Genomic DNA, 26649 nt, shown 5'->3' on the forward strand with positions numbered 1-26649 from the left:
GGTGTGGGCTGACAGGTCAACAGTTTGGTCCTCCACTTGGTTCTTGAGTCACTCGGAGGAATCACCTCACCTCTTTGAGCTTATTCGTCATTTTCATGTGTAGCATGAGGTTGGTGATACCAATCTCATTTCTTAGAGTTGTTTGGAAATGTAAGGAAGATAAGTCTAAAGCTTTAATACATGATTTTCCTTTCCTTGTTTGCATTTAATGTCATGTAGGTCCCTTGAGTAAGGAAGGTGGCCATATCTTCTTTCTTTCTAAGAAGGTTATATTTTTGTATGTTGGAAGGACCTGTATTAACCAAAATAGAGCCTGCCAAAACAGTCCATTCATCTCTCCCTCCCACCTAACCAAGAGTTGTGTCCCTTGCCCTCCTCTCTCCCTGTCTGGATTCCTTGGAATTGACATCATAAGCATGGAGGAGTGTCTGACCTTTGGAAATTCTTGAGTCTTAAATGTTGTGGGTTTTCAGTGAGTTTTGGGAAGAGTTGGAGAGGACACCGAGGCAGCTCTACTGCATGATGGAGTGGGGAGAGTGGGTACAGAGTGGGAATGTGGGAGCCTTGGAGAGTGACGTTAAGAGAGAATGTGGGGTCAGTAGTTTCTTAGGCGCTTTAACAGAAGTCTCTTGTCTTCCACCAGTATCACTAGTATTTAATTTTAGGTTCTTTTCTGTTACTAAGTAGTTGGGCACTCAGTACATACAGATGGGCTTTAATACAGTGTTAGTCTGCGTTAAGCCTCTGTAGGGAAGAGAAGCTATTCCAAATAAAATCATTTAACAGTCTTCAGCAAATGTCTTTGAGGTAAGCCACTGTAAATTTACCTATGTGCAATACTGGTGTGTGTGTGTGTGTGTGTGTGTGGTGGTGGGGTCTGTCTGTCTGTCGGTCGGTCTGTAGTTGGGTATTACACAAATAAGTTTCAATTTATTGGAATGAAAATTGAGTACCTGGTAGTGAATGGGACATAGGAGAAATAAGGCAGGTATTTGCCTCACATTGTTCCTGTTTGGTGGGGATGTAAACATGTAAATAAAACAAAATATATGCTCTATGACCATGTAGTGGTTTGAAAGAAAATGGCCCCCAAAGGGAGTGGCACTGTTAGGAGGTGTGGCCTTGTTAGAATAGGTGTGGTCTTGTTGGAGGAAATGTGCCACTGTGTGGACAGGCTTTGAGGTCTTTTCTCCAGCTTCACTCAGTGTGACAGTCAGCCGACTTCTTGTTGCCTGCAAGGTGTAGCATGCTCAGCTCCAGCACCACGTCTGCCTGCAACACTGCCGTGATCATAGTGGACTGAACCTCTGAAACTGTAAGCTGCCATCTCAGTGAAATGTCGTCTTTATGAGAGTTGCCGTGGTCCTGATGTCTCTTCAGAGCAATAGAAACCCTCACTAAGACAGACCAAATAATGGTAGATGTGGAGGGCAAGGTTCTGTTGGCACACCAAGGGGAAAGCGGACTCCAGAGAACACTTTGCAAATGAGGCAAGAGCTCGCTCTAGACCAGCAGTCCTCTCAGCGGGGGACAGTCTGCGGAGTGATTGACTTGAAACAGACACACTTGATGGGACTAATGGGAGGTAGAGCCAGGTCATGAAGGGCCTTTTCTTGGTGTGATGTACAGAATTTAGATGTTAAACTTGGCTCATTGGAGAGCTCTTGAGGAATTTTGAGCACTGGGTTATGATATATTTATATTACAAATTCTTTATAGTGGGGGCTTATAAAGGTTGATCAGTATTTGTGGAAAGAAAGAGGAAGTTCTTTTCTGGGTCCCAGTTGTCAAAACTTGAGATAGAATAAAAGCTTGTCAAGGGCATTGTGGGTGGATTTAAGAAGGAGAAAGAAAAGAGAAAAAGAAGCCATCTAAAAGGTTATTCCTGAGCATAAGGCAGGGAAGGAAAGCACGGTGTGCCTTCCGGGCTTGTTGCTTTATTTGATAGATTAGAAAACACTGTGCGAGTTGGAAAGGGTGGAGACAGATGAGAGACATGTCTTTATGTGTCTAGGTTGAAGTGTCTGGGGCTTCTCGAGTAGGGTCGAAAGAATATGAGACTTTGGATACCTTTGAAGTTGTCAGCATTTGGGTGGGCAGGGACATGAGTGGAGTTTTTCAAAGAGGCACTACAGAGTAAGAAATAGAGGGTTTATGGCCAGAGCTGTGTGCTGAACCTTAGTGCAGGAACAGGCAGAGTCCGCCAGGTACCCTAGGAGGCTACAAGGGGAGCAGTGATAGGAGGATTGTGATGTACCTGTGAGTGGTACCCGTGAAGGTGCCAGTGTCCTCTTGTAGAAGCCGATTTGAGTAGGATGAGAACTAAGCATAAGTTAAGAAAGTAGAGCATCAAGGGGCTGCAGAGATGCCTCAGAGGTTAAGGGCACCGGCTGCTCTTCCAGAGGTCCTGAGTTCAGTTCCCAGCAACCACATGGTGGTTCACAACCATCTGTAATGAGATCTGGTGCTCTCTTCTGGCGTGCAGAACACTGTATATATAATAAATAAATAAATAAATCTTAAATCTTGAAAAGAAAGTACCAGGGGTTAGTGTATTTAAGGAGTTTTTCAAGAAGAGGATAGTAATGTTGTCTTATTCACTGCCCTGTTGCTCTGCATTGGAGGCTGGCTTACAGTTTCAGGTTTAATCCATTGTAATGGCAGGGAGTATGGCCGCATGCAGGCAGGTGCTGGAGCAGTACTGCTCCATAGGCAGAGAGACAGAGACTCGTGGGCTTTTGCAAAAAACTCCGAGCCCATCTCCAGTGACACATTTTACCAAGGCCACACCTCCTCTCCTTTTAATAGTACCACTCCCCGTTGACCTGGACATTCAAATACATGAGCCTGTTGGGGTCGGGGAGGGAGTTCTTATTTAAACCATCACAAATGTGCAAGAAGGGCAGGGGAGAAAGTCTAAAGGAAGGCCTTTTGCCTTGCTTTGTAGGTTTCGCTTTGTTTTGTTTTTCCTGTGCAGTGGGACCAAGATCATTTGCTAAGAGTAACTGAGGTAGCTTCTTGGCTGGGAGGCTAGGGGGAAATGGTGAGGGTGTGGGATGGTCCTGAGACAATCGCTTGGTGTAACAAAGTGAAGTAAAAGACAACGGTGTTCTGTTGAAAAAGAGACAACTAAATATACTTTGTCATCATGCTGATCTGCAGAATTATTCAAGCTTATTTTGCTCAGTCACTCCATCTAATGGCAGAGAAATTGAGTGGACTAGCCATGCAAGTTGGATAGATGAAACCGAAAGATCAAGAAACTTGGTTTTGAGCAGGAGAGATGGCTTAGTGGTTAAGAGCACTTGCCGCTCTTACAGAAGACCTGAGCTTGTTCTCAGCGCCCACACATGGTAGTTCACAACCGTCTGTTTTTCCAGTTCCAGGGGTCCAATGTCCTTTTGGCCTCTGTGAGCACCAGACATGCATGTAGTATTACACATACATACATGTAGACAATAAGTAAATCTTTAAAGAGTAAATTAGGTTTTTGCAGTGAGGTAAATTGTGTAAATGATAAGTTGATTTCACTTTCAGTTCTGCAAGAAGGGACAAATGGAATCTCTTTAGTCTTCTGCTCTCCTAATCTAGTTCATCCTAGCTCTTTAGCAATAAGTTCCTATGTCCACTGTGCTCCTTCAGGTTCTCCCCACCATAATCAGTATGATTGTAACAACAACAAAAAGTCTTTAAAACCTTTTCTGTCTGCTATTTTAAGAATTCATTTTTGATTCCCTGCTCACAACCCGTCAGTGCGTATCTTTGCTTTCTGATAAAATCTCAGAATTCATCAGGACCTCTACCAGGTCCTCTCAGTATCTTCGACCTCTCTCCCTTCTTTCTCCTCAGTGCTTGGGGAGGTGCTTCACTTCCCCGGGGCTTTTCCTCACTCCTCACAGGAGAGAACCTCTTCTTTCCAATGCAGATGTTTTATAAGTATGGGAATTGTGTCCGGCTCACTGTTGATGTTTACTGTTGAGCATAGTACCCGATGTTCAGTTGGCAGTCATGGACTTTTTATTGTCTCATGCATATGTGGTTAAGAGAGTAGATGTCGGGGGCTGGAGAGATGGCTCAGAGGTTAAGAGCACTGACTGCTCTTCCAGAGGTCCTCAGTTCAATTCCCAGCAACCACATGGTGGCTCACAACCATCTATAATGAGATCTGGTGCCCTCTTCTGGTGTACAGGCAAACTTGCAGAAAGAACACTGTTTATATAATAAACAAAATAAATCTTAAAAAAAAAAAAAAGAGAGAGTAGATGTCTTAGTGAGGAAGTGGGTTCAGAACGGAGAAGAAGAGCTGGAAGCCGGTGTGATGGCTGCACACGTGATCCCAGCCATCTAGGAAGCAAACAAAGGTGAAGGTAGGAAGAGCAGCACACGTTGGAGGCCAGCCTGCGATACAGAGGGAGCTCTGGCCCACTGAGGGCTGTGGAGAGACGCTGTCTCTAAAACAAAACAACAAAGTGAAATAAAGAGGAGATGCTTTCAGGACGTGGCAGTAGAGATAAAGTTTTTAGACATTGTGAGGCAGATGGATTTACAGATGAGCATTGGAATTTCTCAGGAAAATGGTAGGACTTGAAGTGAGGAAAACACAAGCCAATGGGATTGGTGCTCCCTTTCCGACAGGAATGAAACAAAGTGACATGAGTCTGTGCAGTGTCTTAGTCCCTCGAGAAGCAGTGGGGTCCAGCAGGAAGATCTGGGCTCAGGTTTTCTAGGTTTAGACAAGCTATTCACCTGGCTCTTTGTTTTCATTGTTGAGTAAATAAACAAGAGAGTCTGTGGCGGTTGGGAGCGGGGTGTTGCTAGGGAGTGTGTGCTGGTGAGTGTTCTGCTACGGGGTTCGGTCCCAGCCCTGAGGGTGTGTCTTTGAAGGCCTTATGGGATATTAACTGGTTCCTCTGAGTTCTTGGTTTCTGTCTTCACTTCTGGAGAGCATGGAAGTGGGAGGAGAGGCAAGTGGCAGAACTGAATTTGAGCAAGAGGCTTCATTTATGCAGCATGTTGAGTTTGTAGTGACAATCAGCGCCAGCATTTATAAATGAATACAGACACGAGCAAATACTGATCCAGGGAAAGGATTTATAAAATAAATATCACTGACTGGCTCATGACGATGTCAACAAGTATTTATGTAAAGTAATGATATAATATTTTCCATCATTCTTGGGAGTCGGTCTTGTTCTGTAGAACAGAATGAAAACCATTACGTGAGCAGTATCAGGGAGGAGTCTAGTGATAGGCTTGGCTTCTGTTTAGAAGAAAAGAGTTTGTAACAGGTAGAGCGCAAAGGACTGAGCTCCCTGTCAAAGCTTGTACTCACTTGGGACTGGATGAGCTGCTGGAGATGTAGTTGGAGAGTCCTTGCACGGGATTGAGTCATTGGTGATGGCCCCTTCACTAGGAAACTGGGTGATTCTGACGTTTGAATCTGTCCATACACACAATCAACAAAGATTTGAGGGTTGCCTCCCTTTATTTGAAAAGTTGAAGGTTAGTGTTTTGTTTTCTTGTTGGGGTTTTTCCTGCCTGTGTGCTGAGACAGAGAGACTGAGTCTTTGTCATTGGCTTCGATATCCCCATTTGGAATTTGAGAAGCTTCAGCAGGTGTGGTGATGTAACTAGAGTCGCCGTCCTTACTGTTGGCGAAGGGCACAGTCCATGCCGCGTACCTGGAGAGCCAACTACAAGACTGCTGCCAGTTTGCTTTAGTGCTTCAGGGTTTGCTGAAGAGCCAGTCTTTCCAGATAAGAGTTATTTGTTTATTTTAGATGTTTGAAATGAATGGCCTACCTTCTGTTACCGTGTAAGATCCCAGATGCCACAGCACCAATGGTTTTCATTTGCTTCTCTCTCTCAGGAGCCTGAGTCTGGCTGGAAATTGTCCATGTGCCTGGATCTCCTTTCTGCTGAGTGCTGTTTGTGTTTTTCCCGTGTCCTCTCAGAAGGTTGTTTTAGTGGCTTACCTGGTTTTATTTATTTATATTTTCTATCTATCATCTATCTATCTATCTATCTATCTATCTATCTATCTATCTACCTACCTACCTACCTATCTACCTACCTACCAACTTATCCATCCATCCATCCATCCATCCATCCATCCATCCATCCATCCATCCATCCATCCATCTCATAGCTCTGGCTGTCCTGGAACTCCCTCTATAGACCAGGCTGGACTTGAACTCACAGAGATCCGCCTGCCTCTGGTTCCTGAGTGCTGGGATTAAAGGCTGAGCTACCACATTCATCAGTCTTGTTTTATTTCTTATTTGTATTTTTTTAAAGATTCATTTATTTATTATGTATAGAGTGTTCTGTCTGCATGTATGCCTGCAGGCCAGAAGAGGACACCAGATCTCATTACAGATGGTTGTGAGCCACCATGTAGTTGATGGGAATCAAACTCAGGACCTCTGGAAGAGCAGTCAGTGCTCTTAACCGCTGAGCCATCTCTCCAGCCCCCCTTGTTTTATTTTTTAAGAGCAAAGATTGAAGTTCATTTTGGAGCTGGGTTCTTGATTTTGGATTATTTATATGTTGTTACTTAGGCAGTACTCATCTCCTGTGACAAGGTGGTGAATACATGGGCTTTGGAGAGAACTCTCACCTGCATCAGGAGATGAAAACCTTTTATTCACCTATGAATTCTGAAAGCATTTTAATTTTTTTTAATTTCCTGCCTCTGCCTCTTGGGTGCTGATGTTACAGACATGTACCACTTGCCTACCTTGAAGTTAAATTCTTAAGCACAAGCTTCAAGGGGACTGGGCCACCTTTTGGAAAGCTCGGTCAGAAGTTCATGTAGTTCTGGGTTAGTATGAGGTTAATAACATCACAGGAATGTTGGGTTGGTGCTTAGGATATTGAAGCAGATGAAAATTAGACATTTGTTCATAATGAATTTATTCAGCAGATATTTATTACTGCGTATTATATTATAGATGCCTTGCTAAATGTTGGACTGGGCTACAAATAAATCATAGCCTGTACACTGACCTCTTGTATTATTAGAACACTATAAGAAACAATGGTTTATCTTTCTCAAAAAAACAAAACTAAAAAACAAAAACAAAAATCAAAAGAACTACCACCAACAAAACAATGGCGTTATTAGGTTAGAGACTTAGAAATTTTACAACCCACAAATATTTCCTTACTATATCCAAGGAATGTAGAGAATTGGGATCAGATCATACCACTAAACAAGCTGTATCCTGAGACAGGAGAGGAGTGAAGAAAAAATGCCTGGGAGTCTTCCTTTGCCTTCAGGTTTTAGGAGGAATGTTTCGTCTGAGTCACCCGTTGTTTTTAAAAAATCTGGTTTTGGCTTTTCCAAAAAGGTGGGATTAGTGAGTGTAACGAGGCATTTGGGTACCTGGGCGCTTTATGAATGAACCCCCTTTTCCAGATCTGGTGAACTTGGTCAGAGGTTGTTCTCCACCCTGTTTTTGCTTTCTCAACTGGGACTGTTAACCACAGAGGAATGGAATGTTGGCGTGGTGCCAGGCTATCAGGTCGGGGACATAGTTTCTGCTAAAGTCAAGTCTGAAAGAAGGGATTTTTTTTTTCCTCAGATAAACTTACCTGCACCCATCTATCCTGGGAGGAGAAAAGCATTTGTGGGTCTGCCTGTTTCCTGAGTTCCTGAAGTTACTTTTGTTTGAGCCTTTGGGCTCTCTACTCAGATGTGCAGAATAGCTTGTTGTTTTATTTTGAGTAGTTTCAGCGTTCACTTGACTCTTCTGTTTTCTCAACTGGCATGAGAATATTAGTCAACCCTGAGATCATCCGCTGGGTGGTATTCATTTGTCTCATGAATATCTGCGAAGGGCCAGTGTGCCGGGTACTGCGTCTAGTGATTCACCCTGGTGATACCTATGAAAATCAAAGGTTAGACAGAGAGTGATGAAATTAACCTCAGAGGAAAGCCAGGGCACGGTGGCACATGCCTATAATATTAGCATTCAAGAGGCTGAGGCAGGAGGATTGCTACAAGTTTTAAGTTAGCTTGAGCAACATAACGAACGAGGCATTGTCTTCAAAAATAAAACTAAAATCCCTTGGTAATAAATACATTTCAGGAAGAAAATGAACTTGGTGCCATGTTAGGGGACATTGCAGCTTGGGGAGCCTTGTAGGACCGCGGTCTGCTGCCTCCTTTCTTTAGACTGGGGGCAACCTTGGCACTGGGGTGGGTATAGAGTACTTGCCTAGTATATACAGGCCCTGGGCCTGATACCTAGTGCCTCCCTCCGTGAATGAATGAACAAATGAATGAATGAATGAATGAATGAATGAATAAATAAATAAATAAATAAATAATAAATAAATGGGGGAAGCCTTTTGCAGAGTGGTTAGTGGTTATTGTAGGCATTAAGACATTATTATTAATGAGGAAATTGTGATTCTTCATAAATAACTTTGAACCCCTTTGTTTGGAAATTCAGCTGTAATAGTTTACCATTTGGGTAAGGAGCTGTTGACATCGGGCTGTCTTGATGCTCTTCTAGTCACTTGAGCCCTGTACGCTTGTCTCCTTTTCAGGTCGAAGCCTGGATTTTGATCTGTGTTGTGCTCACATCCCGCTGCCTGAGAGTACTTGATGACCCCATGACCCTGGACATGGATGCTGTCCTGTCGGATTTTGTCCGTTCCACAGGTGCAGAGCCAGGGCTGGCCCGAGATCTTCTGGAAGGTAAGGAGAGCGTGAGAAAGGGGAAGCAAAATTTCATATTTACTATTGGGGTGATTTGGAATATTTAAGATGATCAGAAAAATATTTCTGTGTACCGTAGGCCCTCCATTTAAGTTGCTTCTAATTATCTGCTTTGTGTGACCCACTCTAGTTTTAAAATCCAAAATCCCCCCTTCACCTTGTATGTACTGGAGACCTTTCTTCATCATGAGTTTATATTCAGGTAATCCAAGGAGAAAGTTAGATCAGCTCACTAAAATCATAATCATAAGGAAAACACCTGATCTTGACCTCTAGCCCCTACATGTTTGTACATACACACCACACATATGTTTTAGCCTCTATACGCACTTGTATGGCCACACCACACATATGCCACACACGTGTCCAACAACACACTCAAAATTAAGATGAAAATGAAACCATCGTCTTATAACGTGGTCAGTGTCTGTGCCGTGTGCCCAGCATACACAAGGTTCTTGAGAGGTAGTCTCTCAACTGCCATGTTAGAACTTTGAAAACTGAGGTTCGGGGAAGTTACAGATGATTTGAACCTTGACAGTCTTTTAGAATGTGGCTCTTAATGATTATGTTACAAATGACGTCTTGTCTGTTATAAACACTTACGTTATTAAAAAAATGCTGAGAGTGCTGTGAAGGTGAAGCTGGAGATCTAGAGTACGAGAGTGCCTTTCGAGAAGGCACAGCAGGGAAATAGCTTACAATACGACCCTGGGAGGGGAGAGAGTGGTGTGGTGTGGAAACCAACAGTGAGAGAGATGGGAAGTGGGGTACAAGAGTGATGGGGGGCTGGTTAGGTGCACAAGAAGCGGAATATGGGGGCCCTGGTTGGCCATAGTAAGGAATTTGTACCCTAAGTTCACTGGAAGGGAAGTTTTGAATAGAGTAGTTTTTAGAGTTTCAGTGTTTAGTCTATCCCAATGGGACTATATTGGAGGTGGCCAGTGGTAAAGACAGGTAAGAATATGGTCATAATTGGGGTGAGAGATGATGGTGACTTGGACCAGTGTGGGTGAGAGGGAGAGAAGTTGATGGACTTAGAGATGAATTAGCAGCTGGAGAGAAGGCCCAGTAGTTAAGAGAATTTGCGAGAACCAGTGCTCTCATGGGGGCTCCTGACTCTATGCAACTCTAGTTGGCTTCCTTGGACACCAGGCAGGCATGTAATACACATACATACATGCAGACAAAGCATTCATACACATAAAATAAAAAATTAGTGAATTTTTAAAAAGGTACAATTTAGCCAGGTGGTGGTGGCACACGCCTTTAATCCCAGCACTCGGGAGGTAGAGCCAGGCGGATCTCTGCAAGTTCCAGGCCAGCCTGGGCTACAGAGTGAGTTCCAGGACAGGCACCAAAACTATACAGAGAAACCCTGTCTCAAAAACAAACAAACAAACAAACAAACAAACAAAACCAACAAAAAACAAAAGTACAATTTAGAAAGGAAATCCAAGAACTTTTGTTGTTGTTGTCTCTTTCTCTCTTGTGTTATTTTTCTTTAAAAGTTAACTCTTCCCTAGCATGATGTCATAGAATCACAACACTCAGGAGGAGAGGCAGGTGGGTCTCTGTGAATTTAAGACTAGCCTGTCTCAAAAACAAAACAACAGAAAGTTAACTTTGGTTGTGTACAAAGACTAATTAGAAAGAAGGAAGCAGAGAGACTCATTTAGAAAGTCTTGTTAGAGTCTCCCTTTGAAAATACCAGAGGCTAGGTAAGCAGTGTGAGGACTTGATCATGGCAGAGGCAATTCAAACAGACAAGAAGGAAGGGATCTGAGAGAGATTTAAACAACCTTGAGGATTAGCTGGATGGGGAGGGAGAAGAGAAGTGGGGTACTACTGATTTAGGGGTCCCGTGAGGAAGAGAGGTACGCGTTTTGGAGAGAAGATGTCTGTGCTGGACATGCTTAGTGTTAAGAGGGCCTGGTGAATTTAAGGAGCTTTCCTGACAGTTGGAAATCCACATCTAGTTCTCAAAACAGGCTGTATGTTAATAAACAAACTGATTTAGGGGAAATACTCTTCATTTATTCAGCAAATATTTACTGAGTCTCTGCTAGATGCTAGGTTTTGTTCTGGATGCTTGTACCAAGCAAAAGTCCCTACCTTACTGTTGTGGTAGGAAAGACAGTCAATAAACAAGTGTGGTAACTATATACATTATAAAGCATGTCCTAGGGATTGGATTGTTGTGGACAATGATGAGCATTGATGAAGTGCATGTGATTTGAACCTGGGCAGTCAGGGTAGGACTTACTAAGAGTGTGGTATTTGAGCAGGTAGCTGAAGTTTCACCTATGTAGATATACAGAGAAGAGTCTCCTATACAGTGAGACTTGTCGGTGGGGAGGCCTGGTGGGAGGAACAGCAGGGAGGCTAGAACAGAGTGAAGAAAGGGAGTTGAAGAGGGTTAGAGTCAGGTCTGCAAGCAGGAGTAGTTCGTGAGCTTAACTGGAGGGTTAGAACAAAGACCACCACAGCAGCACTAAATGCACCTGGACCCTGCATGTAAAGAGTGGTGTGTGCTGTCCGCTCACTCGACCTTCAGAACAGCACTGTGCGGCAGGTCAGGCACAGCGTCGCATGACTTTTCTATCCATCCCTGAGAGAGGCAGCAGATCATAGAAAAGCCACTTCACCCAAGACCAGCCTGCTGGGCCAGAGCTTACTGAGGTCACTTAGGAGCCTGGGTGGCATGCCAAGCCAAGCACGTGAATAACTGGGCAGCTATACCACCAAAAGTCTTTGTCTTCTCAGCAGTTGTTAGATGCTTGTCTATCCTTGGGCAGAGGAGACCTTATGAACTTCATTGACCTCATTACCATATCCCTACCAAGGGGGCGTTAAAAAAAAGATTGGTCTTATTTTATGTGTATGTGTGAGTGCCTGACGTGTGTGTGTGTGTGTGTGTGTGTGTGTGTGTGTGTGTGTGTGTGTGTACTATGTGCGTGCCTAGTATCCAAGAAGGCCAGAAGAGGATTTCAGATGACAATGATCACATCCAACCTGGAAGAAACGACCACACAGCACACTAGTATTACTGTCTGCACTTTGATACGTAAGTCAATTACAGCACAGAGAAGAAGAGGAAATAGGAGAGGACACAGACAGCCTTGAAGAGTGGGCAGAGGAGCCTTTTAGAGAGTGAAGATTTTGAACACAGAACTAGAATGATCAGAAAAAGGAGCCTTCTGGGGTTCCTTGGGTAGACTTGGGGTTAGGACACAGGAGGTGCGTTCAGCTGAGGCTGCAGCAGCTAGGGCACCACAAGTGAGTGCCAACAGTTAGTCAGCGTGGCTAAGAGTGTAGCTGGAGAGACAGGAGTTGTTCAGACAGAGAGCTGTCTTCAAGAGGGAGAAGTGCCGCATCCTGCGGGGCTGTGCTCTCTAGAAACTTCACTGACGAGGCGCACTTCGTATGCACGTTAGGTGACTTGAGACATCCTCTTGTCCACCTCAGCCCCTGAGCCTGGGACAGACGGACTGACTTTGAGCAAGTGGTGCCGCTCCTGTAAGCTTTGTCTCCCTTGTCTGTAAAAGGAGATCGTTCTAGGTGACTTGATCCCTGAAGGCCTTGAGTGTAGACACAGTTTCTACTGTTAGATAGCTTATGTAGGAAATAGGGGATAAAGAAAATTAAAGTAGTAGGATAAAAAAGTTAAAAGAGAATTGTAGTGTGCATTAGTATGTTCTCACTAGGTTTGTTTGTTTGTTTCTTTATTTTGGTTTTTTGAGACAAGGTTTTTCTGTGTAGGTCTGGCTGTCCTGTCTACACCAGGCTGGCTCGATCGAACTCAGAGATCCACCTGGCTCTGCCTTCTGAGTGCTGAGATTAAAGGTGTGCGCCACCACTGCCTGGTATTACTAAGTTTACTTTTGATATGAGGTGTTTTGAAACTGAGTCTGAGGTAGCCCAGGCTGGCTTCAAACGCTCTGATCCTCTTGCCTCAACCCCCCCCCCCCCCGCCCGAGTTCTAGCATTATAAGCTTGTGCTGCCATACTTGGCTTGCTTAGGTGTGCTAGGATGGTTAGAAGGGTCTTCCTATGTCTTTCCCCAGTTTCATAATACTCTGGGTCTATCATGTTTTTGTTTTTTTGTTTTTTGTTTTCTCCTGTTAGGAAAGAACTGGGATGTGAGTGCTGCCCTCAGTGATTTTGAACAGCTACGCCAAGTTCATGCTGGGAACCTGTCCCCACCCTTTAGTGGAGGGAGTAGTTGCTCTAAGACCCCTGAAAAAGGGTGTTCTGATAGAGAGCCCACTCGCCCTTCTCGACCGATCCTACAGAGACAGGATGACATCATTCAAGGTATTGCTTGAACTGAGGACTAAGCTTTTGCATATGGATTAGGAAGAGTCTTTGTGTTCCCTTGGAGATGTTTTCATTCCTTACTTTCTTCCCAGCCAAACCCAGCTGGTACTTTGCCACCCTCTATACAGTGAGCTGAGACAGGTCTTGCTTGCTTTCTTGCTTTACATCATCACTGGCCAATACATGACGGGGACAGCTGCCTAGTGTTAGAGCTCCTGTCCCCTTGGGATACTCACCCGCGTACTTCGTGCTGTGCAGACACGTAGTATTGCACCGAAATAGCTCACTCATAGTCTTACATGGGTGGGGTGTTGCAGGCACCATGTACTTAAAACAAATGAAATGATTGGGGGCACAGTTTACATTAGCGTTTTGTTCTCTGGCATATTAAAGTTTGACTGTAAATTTCTGATAACTATGAATACTAATAAAAATTGTAGTAAATACTATAGATGTTGTTGATGACACTGTCATTTTCTTTTCTATAATGGAGATCCTTTCTACATCCTCTAAGACCCTGAGGATTACTGGAGTGGTTATTTGGCTAAATCCAGCCCAATGAAAGCCCATTTCTCTTACTTGGTCTTCTTCCCACCAAAAAAATGAACCGGTTGCTAAGTGATTGGTTCACACTCATGTTGAAAATGGGAGTCAAAGATAAGGTCATAGAAAAAGGAAAGTCAGGGAAACCTCAGACAAGGTTAGAAAGATTAACACACTTTTGGTACTACTATAAGTGTCTAGAAAAATGCCATTTTGTATGTTTCCCCATTTGTATTTGGCTTAAGAAAAAATACTATGAAGTTCAGAAGTAACTGGTTAGGTAGTTTTTCCTTGACTGGAAACTGTCAAGAGGTAACCACCTTCGTCTGTGGAGAGCTCTCAGAGTGGGTTGCACATATTCTAAGGTGACTCCATTTCTCATTGCAGAAAAACGCCTGTCTAGGGGCATCTCCCACGCCAGTTCCAGCATTGTTTCCCTGGCCCGGTCCCATGTCTCCTCCAATGGTGGGGGTGGGGGGAGCAGTGAGCACCCCCTGGAAATGCCCATCTGTGCCTTCCAGCTTCCAGATCTCACTGTGTACAAAGAAGACTTCCGAAGCTTCATAGAGAGGGACCTCATTGAGCAGTCCATGCTGGTCGCCTTGGAACAGGCAGGTCAGTGGGTGTTGCTTCTTCAGTGATACCTCCTCGAGCCGCATACAGGGGCCAGCCTTCATCAGTAGCCTCTTTTCTAAGTATGTGATCTGACCGCTGTCAAAGATAGGAGTCAGTCAGATACGTGTACTGAGATAAAGAATAAAAATTAGCCAGATGTGTGGGGAGGGCCAGGAATCAACATTAGACACTCTGGAAAATTCCTACTTATTAGAAGGGAAACCAGATATGTGTGTAATTGATACCCCAAAATCAATGTCTGAACAAACATGACTGATTGTAACTGGCTGTGGAGCACTTGCAAACACAGAGGACCAAGACTGTAGATGATGCATCTGAAAGTCACATCTATTCATATGACTCTTTTCCCCAGATTTGTTCACTTTTACCATGGTGTTAATCTCAGCATTCCAGAGACAGAAGCAGACGGATCTCTTAAGAGTTTGAGGCCAGTCTGGTCTATCTGGTCTACACAGCAAGCTCCAGGACAGCCACAGCTACATAGTGAAACCCTATCTCAAAAAAGAAAAAAAAAATCCCCATGAGGGGCTAGAGAGGCAGCTCAGCACTTAAGGGCACTTGCTTTTCCAGAGGACAAGGTTTTGTTTCCAGTACGCACATGTCAGCTCACAGCTGTCCATAACTCCAGTTCCAGGAGATCCAGTGCCCTCTTCTGACCTCTGAGGGCACCAGGCGTTCATGTGGGACACATACACACATGCAGATAAAACACTCATACACATAACATAAATAATTATAAAATGTTTTTTTAAGTTCTAATGGAAGGAAGATTGGAAGTTCGAAGTGGAGCTTTTTTATTTTATATCCGTCTGTATTAACTATAACTCTTTTTAGAAGTTAGCAAGTTATTTTGGCTTGTGAAATTATAAGCCTTTTTCCCTTTGTGTAACCTTTTTAATTGCTCAAGAAAACAAAATTGTAGGTGCCGTTTGTAAATAGTCCCCTTCTGTAAAGAATGGATTGGCAGTTGTGAGATGCTGTTGACAAGTGAGTCTAATTTACTAGTGTTTCCTGTACTTTTTCTTTGCTTATAACTTTAAAGTCCCAGCACACAACTGCCGAGTACTGTCCCAGATGTAAACGACACAGACATAAACCTTGAGTAGTTTCTCTTCTGGTGGTGACTCAGCTAAGCTGTGCTTTGCTGCTGCTGTGTTTGCTGGTTCTCCTACCAGAGCAAAGGGCACAGAGTCAAACAAAGTAGATGATGGTGTCAGCCTGGGCACTGTTGGCTTTGGTGCCAGATAATTCTTTGTTGTACACACTGCCTCGAGCTCTGGTCTCTGTGTACTAGATGCTAGAAGTATGTAACCCCCCCCCCCACTGGACAGACAGACATCTCATCATACATTGTCTAATGATCCCATGAGACAAAACTGGCCTTCCTAAAGACCACTGATCTAACCAGTCAGACGCGACAGATTCTGTGAGTAAAGAAGATATAAAGAGTCACAGAGGCTGGGCTTAATGTTGTATTCCTATAATCCCAGCACTAGAGATAATAGAGTCAGATGTATCAGGAGTTCAAGGCCAGCGTCAGCCACATAGTGAGTTTAAAGGTCAGTCTCAGCTACATGAGACCATGCTTCAAAATAATAATAATAACGACAACAACAATAACAATACAGAGCATGCAGGATCTCTGTTGGGAGGCTGAGGCAGAAGGATCATGAGTTCAAAGCCAACCTGGTCTGTGTAGAAAGGGGAAAAAGTGGTTGTGTTCCGGGTTGTCTTCCTAATGTGCTTCTCTCCTTTCTCCCACGGCGGTGTCGGTAGGGCGTTTGAATTGGTGGGTCAGTGTGGATTCCATCTGTCAGAGGCTGCTCCCCTTAGCAACTACTGGAGATGGGAACTGCCTCCTGCATGCAGCCTCTCTTGGTGAGTCCTGAAAATGGCGCTGCCTCCCCTGCGGAAAGAAAGCAATTGAGTCACGTATCGTGTGTAGGATTTCATCTCTCCACACTTCAGGTGAAGTGATGGGTCACAGCAAGACTTAGGGAGATGGGAGAGCCTTGACTTGGCTTACTGCCTGGAGAAATTGGAGAGCACAGGGTTAGTTGTGCTCACTCTGAGCTGAGCCCTAGGAGCAGTCAGCATAGTAAGCAAAGCTGTGTGGCTGTGTGCATATGTGGGGGGAAATTACAACTGTCCTTCCAGTTGGTCTTTGTGGTGCTTGCTTTGAGCTAGTGAGCCTACTCACAACTCCATACATTTGTTCTTAGCTTCAGAAGGGGTCGCCATTCTCTAGCCACTTCATGAGCTCTGATGCTGATGGCTGTGTGGTGCCAGACCAGTCTTACTAACTGTTGTAGTTTGGTTTGTTAGATTTGCTGAGGAGTGAGGGCTTCCTCTCAGGAATTCGGGGAATATATTAAATCCCCCATCCTTTTGTTTGATCCCTGTCACCACAAAACAAAGGCTGGCTTAGTAAGTGGAGCTGAATCAAGCTGAAGTGCCTGTTGCTTGCTCTCTCCCCGTAGGGATGTGGGGTTTCCACGACAGAGACCTGGTGCTGCGGAAAGCTCTGTACGCGCTGATGGAGAAGGGTGTCGAGAAGGAGGCGCTGAGGAGGCGCTGGAGGTGGCAGCAGACACAGCAGAATAAAGAGGTGGGTGAGCTGAGGGGAAGCTTCGCCTTGCTTCCAGAGGCTCCTAGTGCTAAAGGTCGCGTCTCCTGTGGACTCCTGAAAACCTCTGGACTGCACCTCACGCTGCCTTCTGTCAGCTCAGACTGGAAATGGAGGCCTCTGCCTGCCACAGAAACCTGTGGTTTCTAACAGCCAGTCCGGTACAGAGGCTCAGGAGTTCTTAGTGGAGGGGGGTTTGTTTTGTTTTATTGTTTTAGTGAGCTAGGACAGTTTCATAGGATTTTTGTAGTTTGTTTTTATTATAAGGCTAGATCATTCATTCATTCATTGGGGGTGCGTGCATTACTTCAGTGTGTGTCTGAGCGTCAGAGGACAGCTTGTGGGAGCCGCTTCTCTCCTCCCACTGTGTGGGTCCCAGGGACCGAAACTCAGGTCATCAAGCTGGGTGGCAAGTGCCTTTATCTCTGAGCCATCTCTCTCACCTTCCCTAGAGGAGTTTTGAGTCCCTCTCCTCCCCTCCCTTGGACTTCCCTTCTCACCTCCCCCTTCTTCTTCCCCCCCCTCCTCTTCTCTTTTCTCCTCAGACAGGCTCGGACCCTGTAACCCAGGCTAACCTGGAACTCACTGCATGGTCCAGGCTGGCACTGAATTGCCTCAGCTCCCCAGTGCTGGGATGTGGGTGAATCCCTACTGCCAGCGTTCGTTCATTCGTTCGTTCATTCGTTCATTCATTCATTCATTCATTCATTCATGACATGTGCATGCCTTGCCACACATGTGGAAGTCAGAGACAACTTGTGTGAAACACTTTCTTCCACAGTGTGGGATATGGAGAACGAGCAGGGTCAGGCTTGGCGGCAAGCACCTACTTGCCAACCATGTTTTTAGTTCTTGTGTAAATGCCTAAATGTTTTTAATATTCTACCACTTTGCTTTTCTTATACTTAGCTTTGGTTTGATTAAAAAATGTAAAAAAGATACGGGGCTGGAGAGATGGCTCAGAGGTTAAGAACACTGGTTGTTCTCCCAGAGGTCCTGAGTTCAATTCCCAGCACCCACATGGTGGCTCACAACCATCTGTAATGAGATCTGGCGCCCTCTTCTGACCCGCAGGTGTATATGCAGGCAGAATACTGTATACATAATAAAATAAATCTTTAATTTAAAAAAAAAGTAAAAAGATACTTGTTAAATTACATTTAAATATTACTGTTCAGGGGTTTGGCCGGTACTGTGATTACTTTTATGTAAGAAAGTAATGATGGGTTTTTATGTTCCATCTCCACACCAGGAATTGGGAAATCTACAGCTGTTTTCTTAGTTTTTGGTTGAAAAGTTTCACTGAAAGGCAGCCTTGCCTGTTTGGTATGTTGTGGTTGTAGCTGTTCTCCTGGTTCAGTCACAGAGTACAGAGTGACATGTGGTCCGCAGAGCTGATGTGTTTCCTGTGTGGTTCTCTCTAGAAGGAGTTGACTGGTTCCTCGCAGAATGGCATTGTATATAAAGTGACAGGCTTCCTGTTTCCTGAGTTCTCTCTGTGTCTGCCATGTCAGTATGCCTTGATTTCACGTGTAGCCGGTTTTGGTTTTTTATTTTATGTATATATGTGTTTGCACATGTACATGTGCGTGACAATGCCTGTGCACGACAGGAGAAGGTGTTGGTCCTCCTGGAACCGGAGTTGCAGGCAGTAGTGAGCTGCCCAGTGTGGGTCCTGGGAACTGGACCTGATCCTCTCCAAGGACAGCAAGTGCTTGTCCTTCTGGTATTAGATATGGGAATATCTTTCAGAGGCTTTCTTGTCTTCCCCCACCCCCAATTTTCATTGTTCCATTTTAACTAAAATAAAGTTTTATGTCATTTTGGGGCTGAGTGTTTCCTGTTATAGCTCTTGCCACATAAGCATGAGCACCAAAGTTTCCAGAACTTACGAAAGCTGCACAGGTCTGGTGGTTTCCAGTAATCTCAGCTTGGGAGACAAGAGATGGGATCCTAGGGCAGCTGGCGGGGGCAGCTAGATTTGCTGGGCTTGGCAAGCTGCAGGTTTGGTAAGACTCTGTCTCCACAATAAAGAAATCAATCAAGGAAGACACTTGACATCAACTTAAGGCCTCCATACAGGTGTATGCACATCCACCCATACAAGTGTGCTCATACATACAAGTGGGTACGTACGTGTGTACACACACACACACACACACACACACACACACACACACACACACACACTGTATTGTGTATCTTTAAAGCACAGAACCCATTTGAAAGCCAGGTGTTTCAAGTAGGATGATGCAGAATGGTCTGTCTGAGGGCTGGAGAAAACCTCAGTGGTTAGGAACATCTGCTGCTCTTACAGAGGACAGGAATTTGATTCCCATCTCCCACATCGGGTGGCTCACAACTACTTGTAACTCCAGCTCCAGAGGATCTGATGCCCTCTTCTGGCCTTTCCTGAGCTTAATCTAAGCTGGCCTAGAGTTTGGAATTCAAACCTGCCTCCGTTGCTGAGTATAGATCGTAGCAGAACTTCACCTTTGACTGTTCCATGAGCAGGAAAAGACCTCAGCAGAGATGGCAGCCACTATTAAGTGGAAATGACAGCAAAAGTGAATAAGTGTGCTCAGTTCAGATTGTTCAATCTATTCAGTGACTTCAGAGACAGCTTAGATTCTGAAAGTGTCTACCCAGGAGGACCAGAAGTACCTAAGTTCTTTCCTGTGTTTCCTGCTCGTCCTTCTGGGCATGTGTACAGAGATTAGGGGCTGGGGAAGGAGCAAGCCTTTACTCCTGTGGTTTGCACAATGAAAGTCTCATACTGGACACGAATCATACATGATTGTCTTGCTTGAACTTTGATGACCCCATCCCTTACCTTTGGAGCAGGTAGGAGACAAGTGATGGCCTGAGATGCTTTGAGTTTTATGATACCAAACTCAAATTAAATTAGTTCTTAGTTCCTGGGACTCCGTGTTTTGTGTTGAAATTGATGGTAAACTTGTTGGGAGTGTCTGCCACCTAGTGGCTGTACGTATTAAAACAGGAAACAGAGGGGCTGGAGAGGTAACTCAGCTGTTAAGTGTCCCTGTTCTTGTAGAGGAGCTCTGATGGCCCACAGCTGTCCATAATTCCAGTTCCAGGGGAACCAGTGCCTTCTTCTGACCTCATTGGGCACCAGCAAGCATTGGTGCACATACATACGTGCAGACAAAATACTCACATGCGTAAAATAAAATTAATCTTAAAAAAAAAAAAAAAGCCAGGCACTGGTGGCACACACCTTTAATTTTAGTACTTGGGAGGCAGAGGCAGGCAGATCTCTGAGTTCAAGGCCAGCCTGGTCTATAGAGTGAGTTCCAGGACAGCCAGGGCTCCACAGAGAAACCCTGTCCCAGAAAGCCCAAAGCACCAGGAATAGGTGGCAGGAGAGGAGGAGTGAGAGGCAGGTCTCCTGGACGTGTGTCAGAACGACATGAGCATTCCATGGATGACTTCTGCATTGTCCTTGTATTTTTACCCGAGGTCCGCGGTAGGTTTTACAAATGGCAAACTGCTTTGCCTTTTTATGGAAGTAAAGTATTCTCACAGTAGCTCATCACATGTGCTCTGGGACTGCTGTGTTCTCAGTGTGATTGCTTCTGTTCTGTTAGGATGTAGTTGAGCAAGGAAGGAAGCTAAACAAAAAAATACTGATAAGATAAACTTACCTCTCCAATCAAATCATTACACGTCCTAAAGCCTTCCCCGCCTGCCTCCCTTCCTCGCTCCCCAATACAGGGTCTCAGTGAGCCTGGTCTGGCCTCTAACTTACTTCGTAGCTGAGGGTGACCTCAAGCTTTTCATGTTCTGCCTCCGCCTGAGTGCCAGGATTACCCATGACTGTCGGAGGGCACCCCCCCCCCCCCCCCCCCCCCCCCCCCCCCCCCGTTCATCTGATGCTGCAGGTCGGAAGCAGGGCTGTCTGCATACTACGCCAGCACTCTGCCACCTACGCTGCGTCCCCACGTCTACAGCTGTGTAGCCTATAGTTGTTTGGCTGATGTGGAGGTACCTCTGTCAGGAGGGTTACCGTGAGTCTAAGGCCAGACTGAGTTACCCATGAGACCTTGTCTCAGAAAGCAAGAAGACAAAGCAAATTATGTGTATTACTCTGCACGATCCTTTAATAAAAATTTTAACTTCGCTTAGCATGGATTTATGGATTGTTGATCATGTGATAGGCACTGGGCCATTTTGCATTAAAACATGATTCTTTTCTTGTAGAGCAATAGAATACAGTGGACCTTTAAAGATACAGTGCAAAACAGAGCAGGCGTGGTGTCTATTTTCTTTTGATTTTCAGTCTCACTAGTAGCCCTGGTGGGCCTGGTGCTCTCAGGGATCCGCCTGTCTCTGCCTCCTGCGTGCCAAGGTGTGCGCCATTACACCTGACTCAGCTGTGGTGTCTGTACTGGAGTTCTGTAGAGCAGCTGAGGAAGAGGAGTCTAAGGAAGGAGCGCCGACCTGCTGGGAGGTGTAAGGAACACTCCTCAGAGGAGAGCTTTGCTGGAAAGTTGGGGGATTGTTTACCAGGTGCGGGGGAGTAGGAACAACGTAGGGCAGTGCCCATCAGGAGCAGCTCTGGGGAAGGGGAGCAGAGCAGAGCAGGGGCGCGGCCGGAGGGAGCCTTTGTCTACCATGGGTAGTGGAGGTTCCTAGAACGACCGTCATCAGGAAACAAAGCATCAGATTTTGATCATGGGGGGTGGGGGGGGATACAGTAGCCTAATAGGAAGGTGTCTGAAGAGTTCAGAGGGCCAGAGGTGCATTGCAGTCCGTGCTTAGTAAGTCCTGACAGGCACTCAGGTGTGGGGCGGGAAAGGAGACCTCAGCTCCCTGGGTTTTAGTCGGGGTGTTTGGGTGGTAGTTAGTGCTGTTTGATAGGTAGGAGTAGAGGAAGGGGAGTGAGTGTGTGAAGAGACAGGAGTTTAATTTTAAATTCTAAAATAGAGAATTTCAAGTTACTCTGGAGAGGTTGCAGTTTTGGTAGACAGCTGGGTACTGTCTCAGTGAGCCTGGTCTGGCCTCTAACTTACTTCGTAGTTGATGCTAGAGGCCTGAGCACACAAGTGGAGTAGATAGGATTATGGCCTGGGAAGAGGTCACCCAGAGGAAAGCAAGGCTCAGATAGTTGCCGAAACCCCAGTTTTGTGGTGAGGAGCATTCAGAGAATAAGAGAAGGCAGTGGTGTGGAAACGGAAGTAGATCATTCAAAGAGGGAAATAACAAAGGCATGAAAATGAGAGCCAGAGTCTACTGACTGTCAGTTTAATCAGCCAGGTGAAGTCCCTGTGTGGATTACTAGAGGTGGCGGCATGTGCCTGTAATCCCAGCATTTGGGAGATAGATGTAGGAGGGCCAGAATTACAAGGCCAGCCTCAACACATAGCTAATTCAATGCCAATACATAAGATTCTGTCTCAGAAAGAAGCAAGATGGGGGGGCATGGTGGCCAATGCCTCTAGTCCCAGCACTGCAGAGGCTGAGGCAGGCCAGCTGGGTCTACATAGGGAGTTCTAGGACAGCCAGGGCTGTACAGTGAGACCCTGTCTGAAAACCAAATAGCCAACCAGCCAACCAGCCAGCCAACCAACCAACCAACCAACCAACCAACCAACCAACCTATTTTATGGGTCTTGACTCTGAAAAAGAGAAGAAATTTGACTTAGTGTAAGCCAAGTGCTAAGAGAATGGAGTGGACGTAACCCTGGAAAGGTGGGATGAGTTTCGCCTTTAGACCCTAACTCCGGTTACCCCGGGTGTCTTTCATAGTCTGGTCTGGTGTACACCGAGGATGAGTGGCAGAAGGAGTGGAATGAACTGATCAAGCTTGCCTCAAGTGAACCCAGGATGCACCTAGGCACCAATGGAGCCAGTGGTGGTGGGTAAGTGCGTCTCCGTGGGGAGCAGGGATGGGCTTTGTGGTGTTCCTACTGAGTGAGCTCTCAGATCTCCAGCCCCAGGTCTAGAGGAGAGAGAAGCCATGGCGAGGGCCCAGAGGTGTGTGGCAGTGCAGAGAGAGAGAGATGGGGGGCGGCCCTCGTGCTTGCTGTGCTGAGGCAAGGGTTCACTGGCCCATGGGAAGGGTCAGCTTGTGTCCTGTGTGGACTTCGGAGAACATTAGGTGAAGTGGCTCGGCGTCGAAAGGGAATACAGTACAAGGGAATGGAAAGAACAAGAGACTCCGAACAAGGACACTCATAAACAGCAGTTGGGGTGTTTGGGCATCGATGAGAAGACTGGGAAAGTGAAGAGTGTCTACACGGTTTCCTTTTAAATGGGACTTTGAAAAGTTATTGTGGCTGTTTGTTTTTGAAGGAGTCCTTTAAAATTTAGTTGGTGTGTGTCTGTCTTTGTGTCTGTGTGTGTGTCTGTGTGTCTGTGGACCTGCATGTGTGCTTGCACCTCTGTCTATGACATGTGTGCAGTGTCAGCAAAGGCCAGAAGAAGAAGTCAAGAGTCCCTGGAACTAGAGTCACAGATGGTTGCAGACCGCCATGTGGGTGCTGGGAATTAAACCCTGCTCCGCTGGAAGAGCAGTCACTGCTCTTGATGGCTGAGCTATCCTCCTGCCTCCAAAAGGAGTCCTTTTTGTACATAGAAACTGAAATATATAGATGAAATATATATGGTTTACTTCAAAATAATCCAGCAGGGTCGAGTCAGAACGGGAAGGATAAGGAATTCGATTGAGATGTAGGTGAAATGAAATTGCCCGTGTATTCGGAACTGTTGAAGGTGGGTATGGGTTCCTGTCGTTTAGTGTGATATCCTTTCTTTTTCTGCTCTTGGGGACTGATTCCAGGGTCTTGAGCGTGCTAAGCATATCCTTTACTACTGAACTACATTCCTAATCCCCATTGTATTCCAGGTTGACTACTTAACATGCAGAGTTTTAAGCTTTTCTATCACAAGAAGTTCTAGTTGAGTTGGAATGAGATAAGGCTTGGGAATCTGAGGTTCTAACAGCCCCCCCTCCCCTGTTGACCCTTGTTGTTTGGAGATGAGAGATTCATGAGTGACACTGTGCATATGAATACACCGATACCCAGGCAGATGATAAAGCGAAGGGGAGGTTAGAGTAGAGAGGTTTTAGAAACAGTCCAGGCCAGGATTGTGGGAGTAAACAGAATGGTGAGGAGATATGCAGGAGACACAAGAACCACATAGGGGACGGAGCTGATCCAGCCAGGGAGTAGCTGAAGCTAAGTAATAAAACGAACACATCTTACAAACTCTAGTTAAGCTGCCGAGTAGATAGATGGTGAGGCTGTTCTTGAAGAGAACAAGAAGAGGAATTTGGAGGTTTCCTTTCCTAAGACATACATGTTGTGTGGGTCAGGAAACAAGATGAAGCTGTGAGTTTGTGTGTTAGGCTCTTGGATAAAGAGGTATGGGAGGTGAATATAAAGAGATGGGGATCCCCTCCAGATTGTTGACTCTTATTATGTGTGTGTGTGGGGGGGACACAGGGAAGTGTGAGTGCTCATGTGTGTCACAACGTAGAGTCAGAAGACAGTTACGAGGAGCCAGCCCTTCCCTTCCAGCTGCCACGGGAGTCCCGGACACTGAGTGGAGATCACTGGGCGTGGTGGCAAGACCTTTACCATGTCACCGCCCTCCTTCAGATTTGTAACACCATTCCAACCCCATAGCTTTTTCTTGGGTTTCCTGATTGCTAAAACCAGCCACGTAGCACAGACTGATCTGCAGGGCATTCTCTTCCCTGGCCATGTAGCTGGTCTCAGGACTCTTGTCTTATTTCCTCCTCCTCCTGCTGTGCCTCCTCCGTCCTCGCCTCCTGTGACTGTAGTGTGGAGAGCTCAGAGGAGCCCGTGTATGAGAGCCTCGAGGAGTTCCACGTCTTTGTCCTTGCTCACGTGCTCAAGAGGCCCATAGTGGTCGTGGCAGACACCATGCTGAGGGACTCTGGAGGGGAAGGTGAGTCAGCTGGCCAGCCCTGTGTGCAGAGACGGGCTGAACACGGCAGCAAGACGCAGAAGGAGACAGACAGACTCCTGGGGTCGGGGGTTACATTGAAACAGTGGTAACTTCTCAAGAGATTCAAAGGAAAGCTGTTGGGATTGATTGGCAGGGGTGCTCAATTCAAAAATGGGATTGAGGGGCTGGAGAGATGGCCTGGCAGTTAAGGGTGTGAACTGCTCTTGCCAGGGACCCAGGTTTAGTCCCAGCACCCACATCGGGCAGTCAGTCACAGCTGTCTGTAACTCCAGCTCCAGGGGACCTGGCATTCACACACGGTGTGCATGCCCCCCCCCCCCAAACCCACAAATACCTGTGACTTAAAATAGCAAACTCAATCTTCAAAAGAGAGAAGTGGGGTAGAGAAACGGCACTGTCCAAGGTCCGGCCTTAGTGTAACAACCTTGTGGTTCCTGCAGCTTTTGCCCCTATTCCATTTGGAGGGATCTACCTCCCCCTGGAGGTCCCAGCCAGCCAGTGTCACCGGTCGCCTCTGGTGCTCGCCTATGACCAGGCCCACTTTTCTGCACTTGTGTCGATGGAGCAGAAGGACAGTGCCAAGGAGCAAGGTGAGGATCCAGAGTGTGTCTGCTTTTGCTCTGTGTTATTTTTACTCAAAAGTGGAAATGATAGCTACGAAGGAGGAAAACAAAAGTCCAGACAGTGCCAGTTTTTGTTCTTGTTTTTAACCAGCTGTACATTCACAAGTTTTTAGCTTAGGGTGGTTTGTGGGTGTGTCTGTCCCTATTCTGGAGCAAAGGTCTGTACTGAGGTACCAGCCTTCCAAGGGCTGCATGCTGCACCAGTCAGGGAAAGTAGGCTGGTTCACTGGCACGAGTCCAGAGATTAATAGGCTAATTGTGTGCTGGGTGGTTAGGGGAAGGCCAGTGGTTTTTAATGTAATTCACTTCTAAGAGTTGAGGGTGGATGGACTAGTCAGTCATAGGCCCGAGTATGAGTTCAGTGAAGTCAACACGTGTTCATTTGCCTCCTGCTCTTCTCAGGAAGACTTCCTGATGCTTGTTTTTCCCTCCCCAGCTGTGATCCCGCTCACAGATTCAGAGCATAAGCTGCTGCCCCTGCACTTTGCCGTGGACCCAGGAAAGGGCTGGGAGTGGGGCAAAGATGACAACGACAATGTCCGGTTGGCCAGGTGAGGCCGGTTTCGCCTTCCGGATGCACTGTAGCTGGGATCTTTCCACGCCAGTGGCCATGCCCCGTCCCCTCCTGGTTCAGCGGCAGGACAGTCACAGCCTCGGGCTGGCCTTCCTGGGAAGGCGGAGAGGTGGAAGGCAGGCCAGGCATCAGGACACTGGGCTCTTGCAGCTGCTTTTTCTTTCTTCTTTTCTTAGAACAGTGCAAATGTTCCTGCCCAGTACATCCCAGAGTCCCCAAGGCACTGGTCAGAAAAGCAAGACAACCAAATCCCATTGATTCTAAGCCAGAATCAGAGGAGTTTAAACAAGTGGCCCAAACAGTCTGCTCTTAAGTTTCATCTTCCTGGCATTTAGATAGCAAAAAAATGCGATCTTTTTCACCTGCTTCTCAACGCTGCCTCCTTATAGTCTGGTAGGGTCTCCTCCCTTCTCCCTCCGTGCCTGCAGAGATGTGGATGTAAATTCGGGTCCCTTACCTCTTGCCTTTGGGGCCTTTGCAACTTTGGGAGCTGCCTGAGAGGGTTTGATTTTAAAGTCTAGTAATTAAAAAAAGTCCTTAGAGCTGGGCATGGTGGCCTACACCTCACCTAGCACTTGGGAGGTTGAGGCAGGGGAATCACTGTAAGTTCTGACTACATAGTGAGCCCCTTTCTTGAAAT

The 26649-nt window shown here is 46.0% G+C and overlaps 1 protein-coding gene across 3 annotated transcripts in view; it reads left to right on the plus strand.

The window, feature by feature from the left end:
• Positions 1-26649, plus strand: part of Otud7b (OTU deubiquitinase 7B) — a 61685-nt gene that overhangs the window by 26897 nt on the left and 8139 nt on the right. For 2 of the 3 annotated variants that reach the window (XM_028856287.2, XM_028856288.2), the window contains exons 2-10: positions 8557-8707; positions 12857-13045; positions 13979-14206; positions 16004-16105; positions 16708-16835; positions 22623-22735; positions 24664-24791; positions 25253-25402; positions 25872-25986. In XM_028856287.2, the coding sequence (XP_028712120.1) occupies positions 8623-8707; positions 12857-13045; positions 13979-14206; positions 16004-16105; positions 16708-16835; positions 22623-22735; positions 24664-24791; positions 25253-25402; positions 25872-25986 (1238 nt within the window). In that variant the 5' untranslated portion in view covers positions 8557-8622. The remainder of the gene's footprint in view (positions 1-8556; positions 8708-12856; positions 13046-13978; positions 14207-16003; positions 16106-16707; positions 16836-22622; positions 22736-24663; positions 24792-25252; positions 25403-25871; positions 25987-26649) is intronic. The other variant, XM_028856289.2, reaches the window with a different exon arrangement.

This window comes from Peromyscus leucopus, chromosome 6 (assembly GCF_004664715.2).
Source record: "Peromyscus leucopus breed LL Stock chromosome 6, UCI_PerLeu_2.1, whole genome shotgun sequence".
In the NCBI taxonomy this organism is placed as follows: domain Eukaryota; kingdom Metazoa; phylum Chordata; class Mammalia; order Rodentia; family Cricetidae; genus Peromyscus; species Peromyscus leucopus.